The sequence below is a fragment of the Etheostoma cragini genome, chromosome 6 (genome assembly GCF_013103735.1).
Source record: "Etheostoma cragini isolate CJK2018 chromosome 6, CSU_Ecrag_1.0, whole genome shotgun sequence".
In the NCBI taxonomy this organism is placed as follows: domain Eukaryota; kingdom Metazoa; phylum Chordata; class Actinopteri; order Perciformes; family Percidae; genus Etheostoma; species Etheostoma cragini.
Genome location: NC_048412.1, coordinates 5908520 through 5926894, shown reverse-complemented (window position 1 = coordinate 5926894; position 18375 = coordinate 5908520). Strand labels below are relative to the sequence as shown.

The 18375-nt window shown below is 39.6% G+C and overlaps 2 protein-coding genes across 4 annotated transcripts in view; both read right to left on the bottom strand.

The window, feature by feature from the left end:
* hace1 (HECT domain and ankyrin repeat containing E3 ubiquitin protein ligase 1) overlaps window positions 1-1310 on the bottom strand; it is a 34383-nt gene extending 33073 nt beyond the window's left edge. The window contains exon 1 of one of the 2 annotated variants that reach the window (XM_034874409.1): window positions 981-1310. In XM_034874409.1, coding sequence (XP_034730300.1) covers window positions 981-1071 — 91 coding nt within the window. In that variant the 5' untranslated portion in view covers window positions 1072-1310. The remainder of the gene's footprint in view (window positions 1-980) is intronic. The other variant, XM_034874410.1, reaches the window with a different exon arrangement.
* Window positions 1311-5280: 3970 nt separating this feature from the next.
* On the bottom strand, window positions 5281-18369 carry bves (blood vessel epicardial substance). 2 transcript variants are annotated; one of them, XM_034874411.1, is made up of 8 exons: window positions 18267-18369; window positions 14843-15095; window positions 12740-12864; window positions 9596-9783; window positions 9055-9163; window positions 7909-8076; window positions 7008-7149; window positions 5281-5515 (listed from the first exon to the last, which is right to left on the bottom strand). In XM_034874411.1, the coding sequence occupies exons 2-8, from the start codon at window positions 15069-15071 to the stop codon at window positions 5391-5393; spliced, it is 1086 nt and encodes a 361-aa protein (XP_034730302.1). In that variant the 5' UTR covers window positions 15072-15095; window positions 18267-18369; the 3' UTR covers window positions 5281-5390. The 2 variants fall into 2 exon arrangements, with proteins under 2 accessions (XP_034730302.1, XP_034730303.1); XM_034874412.1 differs by lacking the exon at window positions 5281-5515 and adding an exon at window positions 5911-5993.
* Window positions 18370-18375: the final 6 nt, after the last annotated feature.

Here is an 18375-nt window from a genome sequence, read left to right as displayed (position 1 = left end):
GAGTTTGAAATGTTAATAAAACCAGTGATTTTCTTGCTGCTGTTGAGGCACTGCTATTATTTCGAACACAACTGTAGACCTTAGTGGTCGGCTAATACTGTATCTGAAGACTCTTTCCCAAAATTCAGCCTTGGTGCAGAATTAAAGCCACTAGAGCAAGTCCCACAATGAGCTTTCCTTAGCATGTGCCATTTCTGAGTCGGTAGCTTTTGAGAAGGAGAGTGGGGAGGGCAGGTGGAGGCTGGGGGCATGGCTTTGACCAATTGCCACTTTACTCATTTGAAAATCATGATGTATTTTTCTCATGGGTGGGTCAAATTCTCTGGGCGGGCAAATCAGAGAAAGGTGAGGTAACCTTGCCCCTTATGACCTCACAAGGAGCAAGAATCCAGATCGGCCCACCTGAGCTTTCATTTTCTCAAAGGCAGAGCAGGACACCCAGGGCTTGGATTACACCTATCACCCTTTCTAGCCACTGGGGGACCGTAGGCAGGCTGGGGGAACTCATATGAATGTTTTAAAAAAAAAAACTCACAAATTAAAATTGTCATGCCATGGGACATATTTTAGACTAAAACACGTTGAAATTTGTAAAAACCTAAGACCTGCGCTGGTCTGTTGCCTGCTTTCAACAGTCCAGTTAAGAGAATTGCAATAGCCCAATAAAAAAAAAAAAAAAAAAAAAAAAAATGAAATGTATAGTCAACTTAGCCTCAGCCTCTGCTGTCACGTTGTGCTGTTTTTGACTGAACAACAAAATACTGAAACTTCCTCTGGCTGCCTGCTGCTGTATGCTAGACTGTCAACGCTAGCAAACTGAATACGTTACGTTACATTGACCAACAAATCTGTGTGGCTGACAGAGGCCGAGGTAGGGTGCTATGACACCTCCGTATGACTGTATTACCACGTGAACATCACTGTTTACACTGCCAGCTCGCGCTGTTTTAGCTAAAGCCTTTAGCATCCTGTATGGTTACCGTCCGGGAGTTCCACGGTCCTGGCCCGGCGAAGGGAGCGGGTCAGCCGACTGAGCTGTACGTTGAGCTGCTCCATCGCCCGTTCCATCATAGGTGAGCTGTCCACCGAGATGAACCGAGCGAACAGGCTCGCCCGTCCGATTTATTTGTTCCTAATAGGGGTGTGTTGTTCCTGGGCGTCGTCCATGAGCGCCGGCAGAAGGGGAACCGCGTCTCTTCAGACAAACTGATTTACAGAGAGTCCTACAGTACGGAACATTTATACAGCCACAGTGCTCTGGCCATACACCAACAACATAATTGCCTAGCCTCTTATACTTCCTGTTGTGATGACGTTTAGGTGCTATGCAGTGTGGGTTATGTAGTTTTAAAGGCCATTGGGTTCAAAAGACAGCACCGGTTTTGCATGTTGAGTGTAAATTCCTGCGGTCAAATCAGCCGTCGTGTGCGCAGTTTGCCACTGGCGAAAAGCCGGTCAAGCCACTCGTCCTTTGAATGTAAATGCGTGTAAGATACCATAAGAAAAGATAGACAGGCTGTGACAGGGTCTGCAATATAAAATCCCCGCCAGAAAAAAAAAACATTTATCAATTGCACGTCCCCATCGATCAACATCAGAATAGGTAGGCTACATAAGAGCCTACAAAAATATTAGTTTTATTATCTATCAATAAGGACAAGGGCAGCTACAATATGTTAGCATAGAGTTAAAAACTGAGAATAAGGATTGTTTTCCACTAATTAGGTGAACCCATGGGTGTCTTAAGTATCTTAAGTACCCTATCATCCGTCTGAGGGGAGGAGCTGATACTTAGCATGTTGGATCTGAGATGATTTTTTTGGCCGGTCTCATAAAGGTTTGTCTGTGACTGTAGGCCTACTGTTACTAAACTACGCAGACTCAGATATAGCCTACCATTGTGCAGGAGACTCTCCACTACCGCAGGATACACAAGCTGTATGGGGTTATTTTTGTTTCTTTATAACCCAACAAAAAAAGAAGGTTTAAAAGCATATTTCTCTCACTGCAATGAAACACAAAGTTTCTCTTTTTGCATCTCAAAAAGATTTTGTGAGTGAAATAGTTTGGTTTTTTTAGGCCTTTTTATTTTCACAGGACAGATTAAGACATTAAAGGGTTATGACATGCAGCAAAGGGCCTGAGGTCAGAGTTGAACCTGCAGCCGCTGCATCAAGGCATAAACCTTCTCTACATATGTTCTCCCGCTCTACCAACTGAGCTATCAAGTTAAAAAGGATTGAGTAAAAAAGTTTTCTTTGCAAATTCAAAAGTTTTGAGTCTAAAGTTTTGTGAGTGAAAACGCCCACATTCACTCTGGCAGGCCGCGTCCAGTATCTTGACATCTCGGCCATCTTGCTCTTTGAGGACGTTTTATGAAGATATCCAACACATAATGTGGTTCACTGCATGTTTATTTGTGCTATCAGACCCTCCAAGAAGTCTACACTCCGGTTCTTTTGGTGAGTGATATATTATTTAACTTTATACCAGAGACGGTTTAGAACCGAGACGCCCCAACTCTGATTAGTTTCCTGTATCTGTGTCACATGGGCTCCGCCACAGCAAGTCGGCCGGACTAGCGGCAATTCTGTACTCCTCAATCAAGGTTCAGAAACAGAAGCAGAAACAAGAGGACTGGAACAGCCTTAATGATGGCGGACAGGACAATTTCTGGGTCAAGTGAGGAAGGAATGATCAAAAAGGGAATTGCAAAAGATGGAGAGCCCAAACAGTCAACCCCAAGATGGCTGACGTGCCACCTGCTCCTGGTCCCTCTGCAGAGCTGTGTCTGCTCTCCTGCTTATGATATAAAACTCCCCTGAGATAAATAAAATTAGTCTTTGTAAAATAAAAACCTAAATTGAATTATTTAGATATTGATATTTACATCATTTATGAATGTCTTGATCCATTGCCTTGATTTAATCATGTCAAGTGGTATTTCATAGGCATATTTATCTATGTATGTATACGTAAGTATTTTTATAAAGAATAAAATGGCATTCCATATTTAAATATTTAAAGAGTTTTCTTTTTTTAGTAATGATTAACACTAACTGCAAGAGTCTATCATAATTTAATATTATTCTGGTGTGTTGACATGGACAATAGGCTGTCTGATTTAATCATCACCATTCTAAAGTTGTAACTGCAAATAGTTTCACAAGGTTAATGGATCACTGATTCCTAGGTGACATCAGTAATGTATTTTTTAATTAATTTCAAAAATAAGTTAAAAGAAAAATGTGACATTCTATGATTTTTCATAGAAGATGCCATTGTCATATTACTCATTAAGAGGGATCAGTCATATTCTGTCTCATGTCTGATTCTGATTCCAGATACTGACACATATTTCTACAAAATGTGTAGTACTGAAGAAACTGACCTGGGGCCTAGTTTGTTATCCATTTGTCTGAATCTTTTCCAAAACAAGTCATCCAGGCTGAATATGAGATATATTACCTCTTATTTAAAATGGATGCCTTCACACTGGATCTTTGGGTCAATGTTGGTAAGAAACAACTTTACTGTAATGAACCAGGCTTGGAATGCACATTATGGCCGCAGGGGGGTACTCCACTACTACAAATACAGGAAACATCACACCCCCAACTCACTAACACTTCCCTTCTAATTCAAGGTTTGGACTAATCTGGACATGCACAAAACTGAGTGAGATGACTAGTCAATGCTCACATATATTTAATGGGTAAACTTCAACATACAGCAAACATTCCGTATTACATTTCCCAGACATTTCACTTCAAATGCTTATTTAACAACCAATGTGCAAATCCCCACTAACTAAGATTCTGTTGTGAAACTTGTTTTTGTTGCAAAAACAGAAAAAATGCTTGATGGATGTGGATTTGCATCAATGCTGAACAGTTATATTTTACCGGAACACATTAAAGAATTCATTTAATTCTTTAATGTGAGAGTTAGGTGGAAGTATAGTCCAAAAATACTTGTTTTTTAGGCCAACTTTGCCTTAGATATTTGAGTATTTAAAGCTGCACTAATCAATATGTTTACACTACCATATATATAGTGTGAACAGTTTCACTCTTAACAACAAACCCACAGATAATTATCCCAACCCTGAAGGTCTTCTCAGCTCTACAGAGCTCTCCAGCCCCTAGTTTTATGGTTTAGTTCAGTCTTAGCTTTGTTTTTGATGGGCAGCTGATTTCAGTTAAAACGCTCTAAAAACATTCTAGACTGCTACTGCTGTACCTCCTATGCCCAAAACAGCAGAGAGAGACAGTTAGCAACTATCTGGTAAACATAACGTTACTGGAGCATTTAGCATCTAAAAACCCAGATAATGTTCTCAGGGGTTGGTGGAGACCAAAACGAGAGTGAAATTCATATGTCATGGTGATACAGTTGCTGTGTCTGTTGGATGGGCAGGTTTTGTAAGATGATAATATGTCAGTTGTGTGTTACAATCTGTTCTGCTGCTCACAAGTGGTCAAACAAATTGATTAGTACCGATATATATATATCAACAAATACAACAATATTTCTTTTTTATAATTTTTTTTAAAGAATTACAGTCTAAGTAGTGTAAAAATAAACTGTGGAAAACTATGTAATGGAGACACTGTTTCTAAATGACAGTGCCAGCATATACACTCACCTATAGGATTATTAGGAACACCATACTAATACTGTGTTTGACCCCCTTTCGCCTTCAGAACTGCCTCAATTCTACGTGGCACTGATTCAACAAGGTGCTGAAAGCATTCTTTAGAAATGTTGGCCCATGCTGATTGCATAGCATCTTGCAGTTGATGGAGATTTGTGGGATGCACATCCAGGGCATGAAGCTCCCGTTCCACCACATCCCAAAGATGCTCTATTGGGTTGAGATCTGGTGACTGTGGGGGCCATTTTAGTACAGTGAACTCATTGTCTTTTTCAAGAAACCAATTTGAAATGTTTCAAGCTTTGTGATATGGTGCACCATTCTTTGTAATCCCTAGAAATGGTTGTGCGTGAAAATCCCAGTAACTAAGCAGATTGTAAAATACTCAGACTGGCCTGTCTGGCACAAACAACCATGCCATGCTCAAAATTGCTTAAATCACATTTCTTTCCCATTCTGACATTCATTTGGAGTTCAGGAGATCGTCTTGACCAGGACCACACCCCTAAATGCATTGAAGCAACTGCCATGTGATTGGTTAATTAGATAATTGCATTATTGAAAATCAAACAGGTTTTTCTAATAATCCTTTAGGTGAGTGTGGAGAGACATTATTAACCTAGGAAAAAGGCTTGACTGATGATGTATCAATCAGGCTCTGGGTGTTAGGTTGCTAAACAGACCTACTGTGCATAATATGCATTTGATCTTGTGTATTCCCTTCCTATGCTGGCTACACTTCCCTAGTGGAAGTGCTGGGCATACGGCAAGACTTGGAGGGCGCAGATTCTTCAAAAACGTCGTCCTCCATGCCTTCTTCTATGGGCTTCATCTTTGAGGTTTTGGTCCCCGGGGATTCTAAAAAAAATAAAAATAAAGAATCTGAACTGAATCAATTAAAAACAATGTAAGGAATTCATTTCACGTGGGTCCCTATTGTTAATTCATCAAGAATTTTCTCAGTTTTTGAATTCTTTGTTCACTGTAGACTAGAGGAATGTAAGAAAAACAAATTTGTCTTCAAGAATTCAAGAAATTGCGGTGAATAATTCATTGTAAATGATCATTAATGAGTATTTTTTTAAATTCATTGTCCCAGGACTAATTTTATTTAGACACATTTCAATTTGTCTGTATGTTAAAAGTATCCTGATTTGAAAAAAATAACACACTAAATAGCTCCTGTTAGGAGGATTTAAATGCTAGTGACGTTTCGAGCCCACGTCTTTCCCTCAGCTTCTGGTTGTTATCTTATCATTTTGAGGTTAAGGAAATAAACCAATAGAATACTCTCCTGTAAACGGGTCTGCTGAAAGGCAATCATGGTTACAGTGACCTGGAAAAACATTAAAACATCCTATTACATGGCTTGGTTGAATACTTGATTCCGATTTGTCAATCATGGCATTCTACGGTCTGCTATTCATGTATAACAGACGGTTGCCATAAACAGAGTTCTGATCTTAACCCTTGTGCTGTCTTCCCACTTCAACACTTTTGGTGATGCTTTTTATTGATGTTTTTAACTTTTTCTCTTGTTTTGTCCCTTTTTTCAACAATTTTGATGCTTTTTTTCAACTTTTATTTTTGATGTTTCTACCACACTACGTAACACTAACTTATTAACTTTGATTGACTAAGTTTACTAGTTTTATTTATGGTCAATAAACCTCATTTACAGGAAATGATACCTAATGTTTGAGTTAGAAAAGCAGATATTAGGAATTATTTTGACAAAAATTAAAAGAATGGATGTTGATGGATAATCAAAGACTGGACTGTCTTTTACTCAGTACTAATTCAAACCCACTTCAATTTTTTTCTCCAAATGCTATAAAATTGAATAAGACCCCCCCAAAATTTATGAAAGTAGAGATTTGTACTTGCCAAAGAGATAAGCAATATCTGTTATTTATTCACTGCTGCAACTTGTATTCACACTGTTTTATGTTCATACTGCACTTTAATTATGTTGTCACTGTTTTATTTATTTTCACACTTGCACTACAGTTGCATTTGTTCAATCAATGGTTTAAGCAACATAATCCTTTAACCCAATCTTACTTTTTAACCTAATCTACCTTTACTTCTCCTAACTTCTGACATTTTTATTTCTTGCACTGTAGCTATGTTATTTTACATTAACTTCAACACTTACTGACTAGCTCTTTAGGTACTCTTACTTTAACATTGAATCTAATGGGAGCAACTTCATCTAAATAATTTCCCCGAGGGGATCAATAAAGTATTCTGATTCTGACTATTCAGGCTGATTTAAGTCCTGCATCACCTTGTCAGGGTTCTAATTCACAATTATGACAGTTTGACTCTGGGGGATAATGTGACTTACGGAGCGATGATCCAGCCGATCCTCCTCGTAGGATCTGGTTCAGGACATCATCAGTGTCACTGGTGCTTGCCATGCTGTTCCTCATCTGCATCATCGAAAGTTGGGAGCACAGGCTGGGCTGACGTTCCATCTTCTTCACTGCCTAGGACACATCCACCAATAAGAATTGTTGTAGCTGTCATGCATTAAAGCACCCATATTATGCTCATTTTGAGGTTCATAATTGTATTTTTAGGTTGTACCAGAATAGGTTTACATGGTTATATTTTCAAAAAACACCATATTTTTGGTGTACTGCACATTGCTGCAGATCCTGTTTTCACCCTTTGTGTTTAGGTCTCTGTTTTAGCTACAGAGTGAGACATCTCACTTCTATACTATCTTTGTTGGGAGTCACACCTGTGCAGTAGCTAGGTAAAATCACCAAATTTCTCCAACAACTCCAAATTTGGTCAGTCCAAGGCAGGATTAGCTGGGAGACTTCTTCTAGACGAGGGCCACTTGTGGAATACCTTTAGGAGATTATCATTATGTGTTGTAGCAGTGGTTTGCCATTGAGAACTAGCTAGAATGCTACCGCTAGCATGTACTACGATTAGCCACCTCGTCTCAGCTAGTGACGTAGAAAGCCGTGGAGATTTTGAACAGCTCACCCGGAGAATGCGGGCAGAGGACATTCAGAAACCGTATCTCATTCAGAACAGCATGGACAGTTTTTTTTCCCCAAGTTTGTATGCGTGTGGAAGCACCAGAAACAAAAAATAACACTGCAAATCCCCCGAATTCTTTTTTTTTCTTCATTATCTGGGCACTTAAAGATGTTGATGTGTTTATCTTTCCAGTGTTTGTGCCACTAAAAAGGTTTTTTGTTATTATAGTTTAAGAGCGGAACAGGACCCACCTTGTCACTGAGTGTGGGGTCATTCAGAGAGTACAGTTTGTTGGTGATGTCTTTGCCAATCAGGTACCGGAACACCTCATTGAGGAAAGTATCTGATTCCAGGAAGTAGGTGAGCCTCTCTCGAGACCAACACAGGAACTTACAGTTCTCCTCTGCCACGATGGTCACCTGTCAATCAAACACAACATTTGTTTTTAAGGAAATAAGGATTTTATGATTTATCCATTAAACAGAAGGAACAACTGCTCCAAAAGCTCATCCATTATTCATTTCACCACTGCAGTCATTAAGGACAATGCAGGTAGGTTTTTATTTATTTATTTGTCTATTTATTTAAAGTTATAGTGCGCAACTATTTCATATTGATGAGTGTCAAATGACAAATGAGTTTACACAAAGCTAATTGAGCCTCTTAGTGCTACAAAATAGTCTGTATTTCTAAGTAAGGCTATGTTCACAAAATAGTGCCGTTGACTTTCGCGCACAGAAGGTTGAGTGATGCGGTCATAGAAATGAAATGGATGGAAAGCCCATTGAAGTGTTTCCCATGGTCAGTTGATTGATACACAAGAAAATGGGATTGTTATTAGTTGTCATAGTGACACAGCAAACAAGCCGAATAAAGCGGTCACTCATGGCGATATGAACGCTCATTAATATGAAATACTTTGTGTGGATTAAGTTAATTTGACTCATTAAGCGGCTGGCTCTCTCCCTCGTATCCTTACTTCTCCGCTGCTCGTTTGTCCGTTACTGCAAAACATCAGACAACGACAGCTGATAATCGGAAGTTTATACATTACCATGGCAATGGTACACATGAAAAATGGCTGCTGCTATGACAATTCTGCTACATTGATTTGAATGGATCCATTTTATTTCTAAGGATGCTGTTTACGTTACCGCTGAGAGAATTGTTGGGTTTCTTCAAATAAAATCACAGAGCACGGTCCAGACCCTAGACATCTATTTTATGAAAAGCACAAAGAGATAACTGTTGTTGGGTTACGGTTATTCGTTCATTAACGTAGAATTCTTCATTGGGGTGACAGAAACTACGCACTGGAGAGTGTTTAATCCCAGAGGCAATTTAGCTATAAGGGCTTTGTTTGTCTATTTCTTTTATCTATCTGATTTTCTTTTTACCTGAAACTTTTCTCCTCTGTGCATCTCAGTGGACCTGAATTCTGGAGAGTCAATGAATGAATTGGTATAGATGTTGTGGAGGAAATGGCCTCGGTAGGAAACCTTCATCCTGTCGCACAGAAAATCAAAGTCAAAACTTCAATAATAAATGTTAAAACAAAGTTAAAAATATCCATCAAAATTTCCTGTTGTTTGTTTTGTTAACCAGCAATCCAAAACCCATACTGACAGCTATAGATATTCAATTTAAAATGAAATAAAATTGCAAAACTGGAGAAGCCGTAAAAACAGACATGCATTTTGGATTGATAACAGCACCCAGAGCCAACATTTTGTCTTATTGATTAATTGTCATTTCAGCACCAAACTATAATATCAGTAACATTAATAAAATAAATGATTCCATTTCAGTTAAAACTTCCACTTAAAATCCATTCAGTCCATTCACAGAGAATTTGTATAATCTGAATCAATCACTGAGACAGACATACGGTATCATTCGAGGACAACACAGACCCAGAGTCAAAGAGACAGCACATACTTTCCTTTGAGAAGAATGCTGAGGCGTTCGTCCACAGACGTCTTGTCTTCGGCGGCGTAGGCCTGGCCTTTCTTCAGTGTCTGGATGGTGCAGAACTGTCCCGTGAGCCTCTGAAACAGAGCCTGCCGCACATGGAGGGGCTCAAACATTCGCTTGTAGACGGACCGCAGCTCCCTGTCGATCTTAATCTGACAGAGCAAAATCACAGCATTAAGTCATCTTTCAAATGAAAATCTAACATTACACGCAAACTTCAGTTATTGTCCATGAGGAAGACCTCAGGGACCACTTGCCTGGGTCGGCCACTTTATGACATGGGTTCTGTCAGAGGAAAGGATGTTATTGTACATATCGCAATATGTTAAATTTCTGCAGGTGGTGTTACGTGTGTGTGTGTGTGTGTGTGTGTGTGTGTGTGTGTGGGTGCGCATTAGTGTTAATTTTGTCACCTATTTTTAGTCCTTGGTAGTTTTAGTCATATTTAGTCATTCACATGTTTTTTTGTTAGTAAAGTTTTAGTCGACTAAAAGTCTCATCATTTTAGTCTAGTTTTAGTCAAAAGAGAACTCAGGTATCTTAGTCAATTTTTAGTCAAAATACTGTATTTTAGCCTTTTTTAAATAAACTATTTCTGAGATTATTTCTGATAACCATTTCAGTCAAATAGTGTTTCACACATCTTAAAAATTGGTTAAATGTCATAATTACCTGACAAAATACACTTAGTTAACGTGACTGGTTTTATATTGAGCTTCTTCCTTCATGCAAAGACAATCATACACAGACACATGTTAGATGTTAGACAGGTTTGTACTCAAAGTACTCATAACAGTTGGTTAACAGTCAGTCTGAGTGTGTGTGTAAAGTGGCAGAAGAGCGATAGAGAAAGAGGAAGCAGACGTGTAGATGCGACCGGAGCACAGATGGTGGAATACGTTCAGGTTCACAAAACCGCCTGGGTCGGGCCCGGGCTTCCGAACGCCTTCCTACACTGTTCACACAGTGTGTGCGGTGCAGACTGAAAGCCAAGTTCATTCATCTGCTCACCAGAAACAGGAAATTAAACACATTAATAGGCTAATGTTCGCTTGTTGCGCCGTGTGCGCTGATGCGCTTATCCGTTGACATTTCCGAACGCCTTCCTACAGTTGCTTAATAACAGCGGGTTTTCCACACAAAAAGGTATCCTACATGTGTTATTAGTAGGCTATGAGAAAAAAGGAGATTTTAACTGGATCGGGCTGGGTCGGGCTTGGACATAAATCTCTTAATGCCTGTCGGGCTTGGGCGGGGTTCGGTTACGGCTCTGTTGGACGCGGGTCAGGCTCAGACAGAAAAATTTGGCATGATCCGGAATATAACAGGTCATATATAAGCACAATGAGACAGGGGAGCACAATCAGGTCAGCTGGAGAAGCTAAACACTATTTGTAGCAATGGCCGACTCTGATCTAATGTAATGCAGCACAGGCTTTCCTACAGTTATGCTGCTAAATTGAGTTGAGAAGGACGGGTCTCCTGTCTCATTATGAAAAGTTCTGGTCTGATTCTGTCAGCTCACTGGAATCTCCTTACTTTCAATAAATCCCCTTGAATGGATTGTATCTGCTTTTCATTACCATAAAGCAGGACCAGGCCCAGGATATGCTGCGTCCGGCCCCAGGTAGCTTTAAGAAACACTGAGGCTCAGTAATGAACACACTGTTCCCCCAGCACCTGGCACAACTATTTCAGTTATTGCCAGGATCCGACTACACCAATTTTGACCCGATAGACACGTCGCAGACAAACGTTCAAAGTTGTGGCCAATAATAAGGGACGGGACCAACAAACGTGTGCCTTCACCTCATGTAGCGTGACATAATCAAAGATAAGCGATCTAACGTCTGGGACGCATAAAGTCTAGCATGGCATAATTTAATTGTCTTTTTCTACCTAGTGTGAATGTTTTACGACGTGTTCCTTGACATTGACCAATAAGAAGAGAGAGCGATCTCGGATGCACATATGTAAACATGGCGAAAAAGGAGAGATGCTACTGTTACACACAGTGTTACAGAGAAAAGATACACACAGTGCCCCTATAGGCTTTTATCATGGCAGAGATAACCCCGCTTCCCAGCACTGCAGGCTAGTGGGCTAGACACTATTAGTTGTCTGTTTCTCTTCACTTTGACCACTGAAAAGCAGAAAAAACAGGCGACACCCTCCTACAACCACGACGGCTGCACCTGATTGGAAGAACGCTGCACGTGGGGCTCCCAGATTTCAAAACCGACCATAATGGTGGCTTGTTTGGAAAACGATACCTTATTTTATGAAAATTGTTCACTGAAACATGTTCCTGAAAACATTTTAGCAAGAAATAGGCTATGCAGTTGCTCAACCCTTGTTATTTCAGATGGACAACGGTCAGTTTAACCCTCATGTTGTCCTCAGGTCAAAGTGACACGTTTTTCTATATCAATGTCTTTTTAATGACCTAGTTGTAATTACCCAAAATAACATGATTGATTCCACACTGTTTGGATAGTACAAATCTCTACTTTCATTAATGTTGGATTGTCTTAATCCTTTTTTTAGCATTTGAAAAAGATTTAAGTGGTTTCTAAATAGTATTGATTAAAAGTTGACATATTTCAGTCAGTGATTATCCATCAACATACTTTCCTTTAATTTTAGTCTAAATAGTTCCTAATTTCTGCTTTTCTAACTCAAACTTTATGTATAATTTCCTATAAATTAGGTTTATTAAACATAAATTCCAAAAATAACTGTAAAACTGAAGTTAATGATGTTGAAAACGTCAATAAAGTGACATACATAAAGCATCAAAAGGGTTGAAAAAAGGGACAAACGCATTAGAAAAAGTTTTTTCTAAAATCAATAAAAAGCCTCAACAAAGGTGTTGATTTTTAATTCATCTTTACGACATGCGATAATTGGTAATTGGGGCCTGTCAGTGTCCTACTTCTGTCGCAGACACAGCAAGACTATTTGGCAATATGGCCGTCTAGTCTGACATAGTGACTGTTGTTAAATCCCAAAAATGGTGAGTCTGATCCTGGCAGTGAAGCACTCCATCGGCCTGGATGTTAATCGTCGGTTAGAATGTGGATGAGGGCATTCTGACATTGAACTCACCGGCCTGCGCTTGTACAGGAGGAAGAACAAGTGCATGAAGTTGACGACCAGAAACACCACATTCCAAACCATCACATCCAGGTTGCACCTGTACAGAGTCGCCCACACAATGAAGAAACCACATCCTGTCAGGGTTCAAGACAGAAAGAAAAGTGGATTTAGGTGAAGATATAGTATATCTAGACACTGCATGGTTCACACCATTGGTGATGTGTTTTTTTTTTAAATAAAGAGTACAAATTGAATGGCAATAGAATAAAATACAAGCCGTGCATCAGGAAACTAATCCCAAATTTAGTGTAAGAGACTATTAGCAAATGGGATTAATTCAAAAAAGGACTGCTGGGAAAATACTGAAGCTTAATTTATTTATTATTTTGTTGGCTTTTATTTATCATGTTGTAGAGATATGTCATTCAGCTCCAGCTTATTTATTTATCATCTGAACCGATATATTTCTTTGTCTATTTTATTAATATAATTATGAGCCATTTAGTCTTCACTTATGAAACACCCAGGAAGTATTTAACCCTTGTGTTGTCTTCCCGTTGACCAGGATAATTTGTGTTTTTCTGGGTCAAAATTTAAAGTAGTAACTTTTATGTCAACATTTAGGTTGTCTTTTTCACGCTTTTGTTGCTTTTACTGATGTTTTTGTCACTTCGTTCGTTGTTTTTTGTAACTTTTCGCACTGTTTTTGAAGCTTTTCCCAACGTTTGTCTCTTTTTTCAAAGTTCTTTTATCATATTCTTTTTCAAATGCTATGAGATTGAAAAAACAAATGGAAGTAGTGAACTGATCATTTATTTGACTTGCAAAGAGCGTTGTAGGGAACCATCCAAGTTATTTTTTTGGATGATTTGGTTGAAAGAAAACCCAAATTCCTGATGTACAGTAGAAGCTTTTGAAAATGACCCGAGAACAACAGCAGGGATAAAGTTACCTTACAGGTTAAACTATTGTAGCTCTGGTAGTTTACTTTTCCTCTTTCCTCTCTTTGTGTTTCTTTTTTTCTGTGAAACCCTCTGAGACTAGCTTGTGCCAAAGTGCAATATAAATAAATGAACTGTCAAAATGTCCCATAAATCCGGCTGCTTCCTGTCTCCACTCTCCTTCCAAGCAGAAGATAAACATGTTGGAAGTGCTTCCCCCCCACCCCCCATTCTCTCCTTCCTGTTATCTTCCATTGTCAAAGGCTTTTAGGACCCCAGCACTGTTGAAGAGATCCCGACTAAACCAAATCCTTAACTAGCTTTACCAATACTTCTGATTTAGTGGTGGAAGAAGTATTGCAATGCTCTGCGATACATTGCAATTTTATTATTTTTATTTATTCCCATTTTCAAATTGTGTCTTCAAAAGGAAACTTTGTCCACATCTGTTTCATCTAAAAATATACATTTCTCTGTTTTTTCATTTCACTTTGTTTGTGATGTCACTGATGGACAGTGACATCACAGACGGAGACGTGCCAATCTTTCAGCTGAGGAAGAATGTTTTTTAACTGTTTGCCGACGAGCAGTTACTCAAATGGTTTGGACAGAGCAGGCATTAAATATAATAAAATCTAGGCTATATATAGGCAGGTCAGTTAACAGCACACCGCTTTGAAATTTAGAATTAAGAGCTTATTTCTAATGTGTATATCATAATCTATTATCTTGAAAATTCTTTACGTCAGATGTGTGTTGAATGTAAACTCCTCTTACGAATTTCACCATTCAATGTGAATTTATCTGGGAATATTCTTAAATAAGGAAATCTATTCAGTGATTGGTCCCTGCCCATGCCGGCATCCCCAAATCCCATTTGTGGCACAGCAAAGTGTCCTGAATCTTCTCTAAGACTGACACTTAAGATATAGTCCCAAACCTCACTTACATTTCAACTGAGATGCTTGATAACTAACATTTAAGCACAGCTTTGAGCCGAGAATTCTTTTACTCTTAAGTTAATTCTTAGCAGTGTTCTTATGAGTAATTCTTAGAGGCTTTATATATACGGGCCCTGTTGAGGCTGGGATAAATTTAGTATTAGTCAATATTTCCAGCTACAGTGTTATCAGCACAGGAATGGCATCAGCAGAGGGCACTGGGAACAGACCTGTCATCAGGAGGAGGCGCAGCAGGATCATGTGCAGGCCTACGGTGGTTGGGATGACCAGCCCCAGCAGCAGGGACAGGCTCCCCAGATGGAAGAGGAGGTGGTGGGCGTGCTCCCACTCCTGGCACGAGGTGGCATTGAATTCCCCCGTCGGGACTCCTGGGATGGCCGAAGAGAAGGAGGGCAGCGTGGTGAGGATGGGGGGGGGCAGCGATGGGGTAGAAGACATCCTGCAGCACGGTCACCTTGAAAACTAGGGCACAGATGGAGAAAATGTGAGTGGAGGATGATGAATTGCCCGGGTGTATCGTTAACATGCTGGTCACAGTGGATTTCTGCTCATTAAAAAAAAAAAAACTCTTTTTTGTTGTTGCTCTATTTGGCGCATTCTTCTGTTAGCAAAGATGTTTGAAATAAAATGTGAAATGCTTATAAATTATGATAGTTGCTATATTGGACAGCAAAGTATCAGAGATAAAAAGTTGTTAACCTTCGTGTTGTCCAAGTTTTATTAGAAAAATGGGTTTCTTACAACCAAATTACTTTCATTAAATTTTGGTTGTTTTATTCAATTTCATAGCATTTGAAAAAATAAACCAGGACTTTAACTAAACTTTGACATAAACCAGTCCGTGATTCCCTTAGCATCCTCTGATCTTAATCATTAGACGAAATAATTGATATTTCAACAAAAAATTTCAAACAACAAAATTTGGTATATTGTCTGTTTAAATTAGGTCTATTGACCATGTTTTTTATTTTTTATTTTAATGTTGAAAAGAAGGTCTAAAAATTTAATTAAAAAAAGCACAAAAATTATCAAATAAAAGCAACAAAAAGAAACACAAAAAAAATGTTCATTGTCAATTTTGTCCCTGGAAAGACAATAAGGTGATGGTTGACGGGAAGACAACACAAGCGTGAAGGTGAACGTGGTAGCAAACAGTTGCCTAGCTACAACGGGGGTAGGTGCATAGCCGGTATAGGCCCTGACACACCAAGCCGACCGGCAGGGAGTATTGGCAACACAGGCCGAATGTGGCGTCTCTCTCGTCGGCCTCAAAAAATAGCACAGGAACACACTACACAGACAACAGACAACAGCCTACGACCACGTACGTTCTGCGCCTGAGGGAGAGGAAAAAACTCTCCGTACCAGCAAGCAGCGGTAATCTATTCTTCAATCAAAAAGGAAAACCGGATAAAAACATTTGCTCAAATCTGAAGCGGCAGAAGCGAACAGAGCCTACGGTCCTTCTGTTTCCCAATGGACACTGGGAGAGATAACCAGACTGTCCCTCCCCCGGTCACTTCTCTCGGTAAAGAATTCGGAGTGGAGGGACTGGCTTAACGCCCCGCTGTTGGCTCGTTAGCTAACATTAGCTTGATAATTCAAAAACTGTCACTCACCTGGCATTAGCAATATGCTTTCCTACGGATGCTAGCTTGTTTGCTAGCATGCGGGCTAAATGTTTAGCAGCATAGAGGGCGCAGAGAGAGAATTCTATTATTATCATTATGAACATTATTATCTAAAGGGGGTGGTGGTAGCTCAGTCCGTAGGGAGTTGGATTGGGAGCTGGTAGGGTTGCTGGTTCAAGTCTAAGTCCACAGGATAATGTAATGTGTGGGTATGTAGACATCCTTTAAAATACATGTTATTGTTAAAACAAATATACCAACACAAGTAGTTCATGTTTATTTCATTGTACATTTGCCATCCTATTGACATAATGTGCAAAATAGATATTATATTGTTTTGTAGCAGAGACATTTGAACGTCATTTTTGACCCGTTTTGTCAGCTCTTATGTGTATTGGATTGATCAGATGAAAAAAAAAAGGAGCTTTATTTGTTTATTTATTTTCCTCTCTCTTGTTTTCAAGCTGATCAGCCAATCAGATGAATTTGGCCGACGTTGAATCGATCCAAAAAAAGGCCAAAGGGTGGTGATGGTGCAGGACACTAGGGTGACGACCGCCAAACTTGGATTGATCGCCTTGGCATCTCAAGGCTTTCTAAGTGAAGCAAAAAATCTCGTTCGACCCCTGGTGGCTAGCTGCAGAGTATGTCATAAGCCCCGCCCCATCCATGTTAGCAGATGGGGCATGGGCCAAACAAAAAAATCAAGGTACATGTCTAATATTTAAATGTCAAGTGGAGAGGATTGACAGCTATGAATGGCCATGCAAGTGGATGAAAACATGGCCAATGACGGTTAGGAAGTTCCGCGCTGCCTGGCCCGGGCTCCTACAGCACAGGTAACGTTTGCCTACACTAAGAGCTATAGGCGATTTCTTTTTTGCTTAACGCTAAAAGGTTAGTTCCCACAATAACACACACACTAACTAACCAATTGGGGCAGCATTAGACCAGCAACCCTCATGTTCTGCAAGCTAAACTGACGTTTTTGTCAATGGAGTCTGGTTGCTTTGAAGAGAGCATAGATAATGGCTTCAGTTCCTTGTTGAAAATGGCTGTTTGACTAAAAGGTAAAGCGGTGACTATATTCTGAACTTAAAGTTAAAGTGAAGGGATACTTGGCCGATTTCAAACCAGCTCTGTGTCCTGGCAGTGTGTAAGGCCTCCCTCCGGAGCACCAGCAATCAGTTTGTTAGTCTCACGTTTTATCTGAGAAGCAGAGGTATACTTACTTTGCAATGGAATAAGACATCATAGTCAAAGTATGTGGTTAATAAGCCACAGCTATGAAACAATACCATTGCTTGATTTGAGCTACCCGTTTTATGAAAGAATATTGATTAGTGCAGCTTTAAGGAGTCTTCCTGCCCAATACAATTGCTCTTTGTTGAGTGCATCTCAAGTTTTACCCACTGGACAACCACTATCTCTGTGGACAATGTATATGTCTCTTCTTTACTCTTCTGTTTTTATTTATTTAGCTGGTTTTCTTTATTTTATATTTTGTTGCCTTTGCCTTATTCCTTTCTATGCCATTCTAATCAAATATACAGTACTAATTTTGCAGATACAAAAACCGTTATGTTGGGTTACCTTTAAAAAAACACTGTATTGAACAAAGAACCAATCATGTCAGAATGTCGCATTACATCCTGTGATAATCTCACAATAGTCGTGCAAAAAAACGCTCCTTTATAAAAACATGGCTTTATCTGTTCTACTCTAAGATGAACTTAAGTAGGCTACAGGTGCTCACAGAATAAAATCATTCATATTTTGTTACTTTCTTACTATAGCCTATACAAGATCTATATATTCTCCCAGTAACAGAATCAGCTGCTGTGTTTTTTTTCTGTCAGACTGATGTGCTCTTGCCCTGGAAGGGCTCTCAAATAAAAATAGATGTTGGGATAAACATACAGTCTCCTCACAGGAATTTCTCACCGCAACAACTTTCCAACTGCGCGTCAAAGCCCCAAAAGGAAAAGGTCTTATTACTTACCGATTCAGCTGCAGCCGATGATACAGCAAAGGAGGAGGAATGGGTTTTGTAAAGGACTTGAGACACTGCTGGTGATTGCATGCTGGACCCTCAGATGGGGGAGGGGAGG

What these genes read in the sequence shown, in the direction of transcription:
- bves (XM_034874411.1), bottom strand. Translation starts at nt 15,071, where the DNA reads ATGTCTTCTACCCCATCGCTGCCCCCCCCCATCCTCACCACGCTGCCC. An exon ending in TCCTGTACAAGCGCAGGCCG is followed by an intron (nt 9,784 to 12,739) that starts GTGAGTTCAATG and finishes TTGCTCTGTCAG; the next exon opens with ATTAAGATCGACAGGGAGCT. An exon ending in ACCCCACACTCAGTGACAAG is followed by an intron (nt 7,150 to 7,908) that starts GTGGGTCCTGTT and finishes GATGTGTCCTAG; the next exon opens with GCAGTGAAGAAGATGGAACG.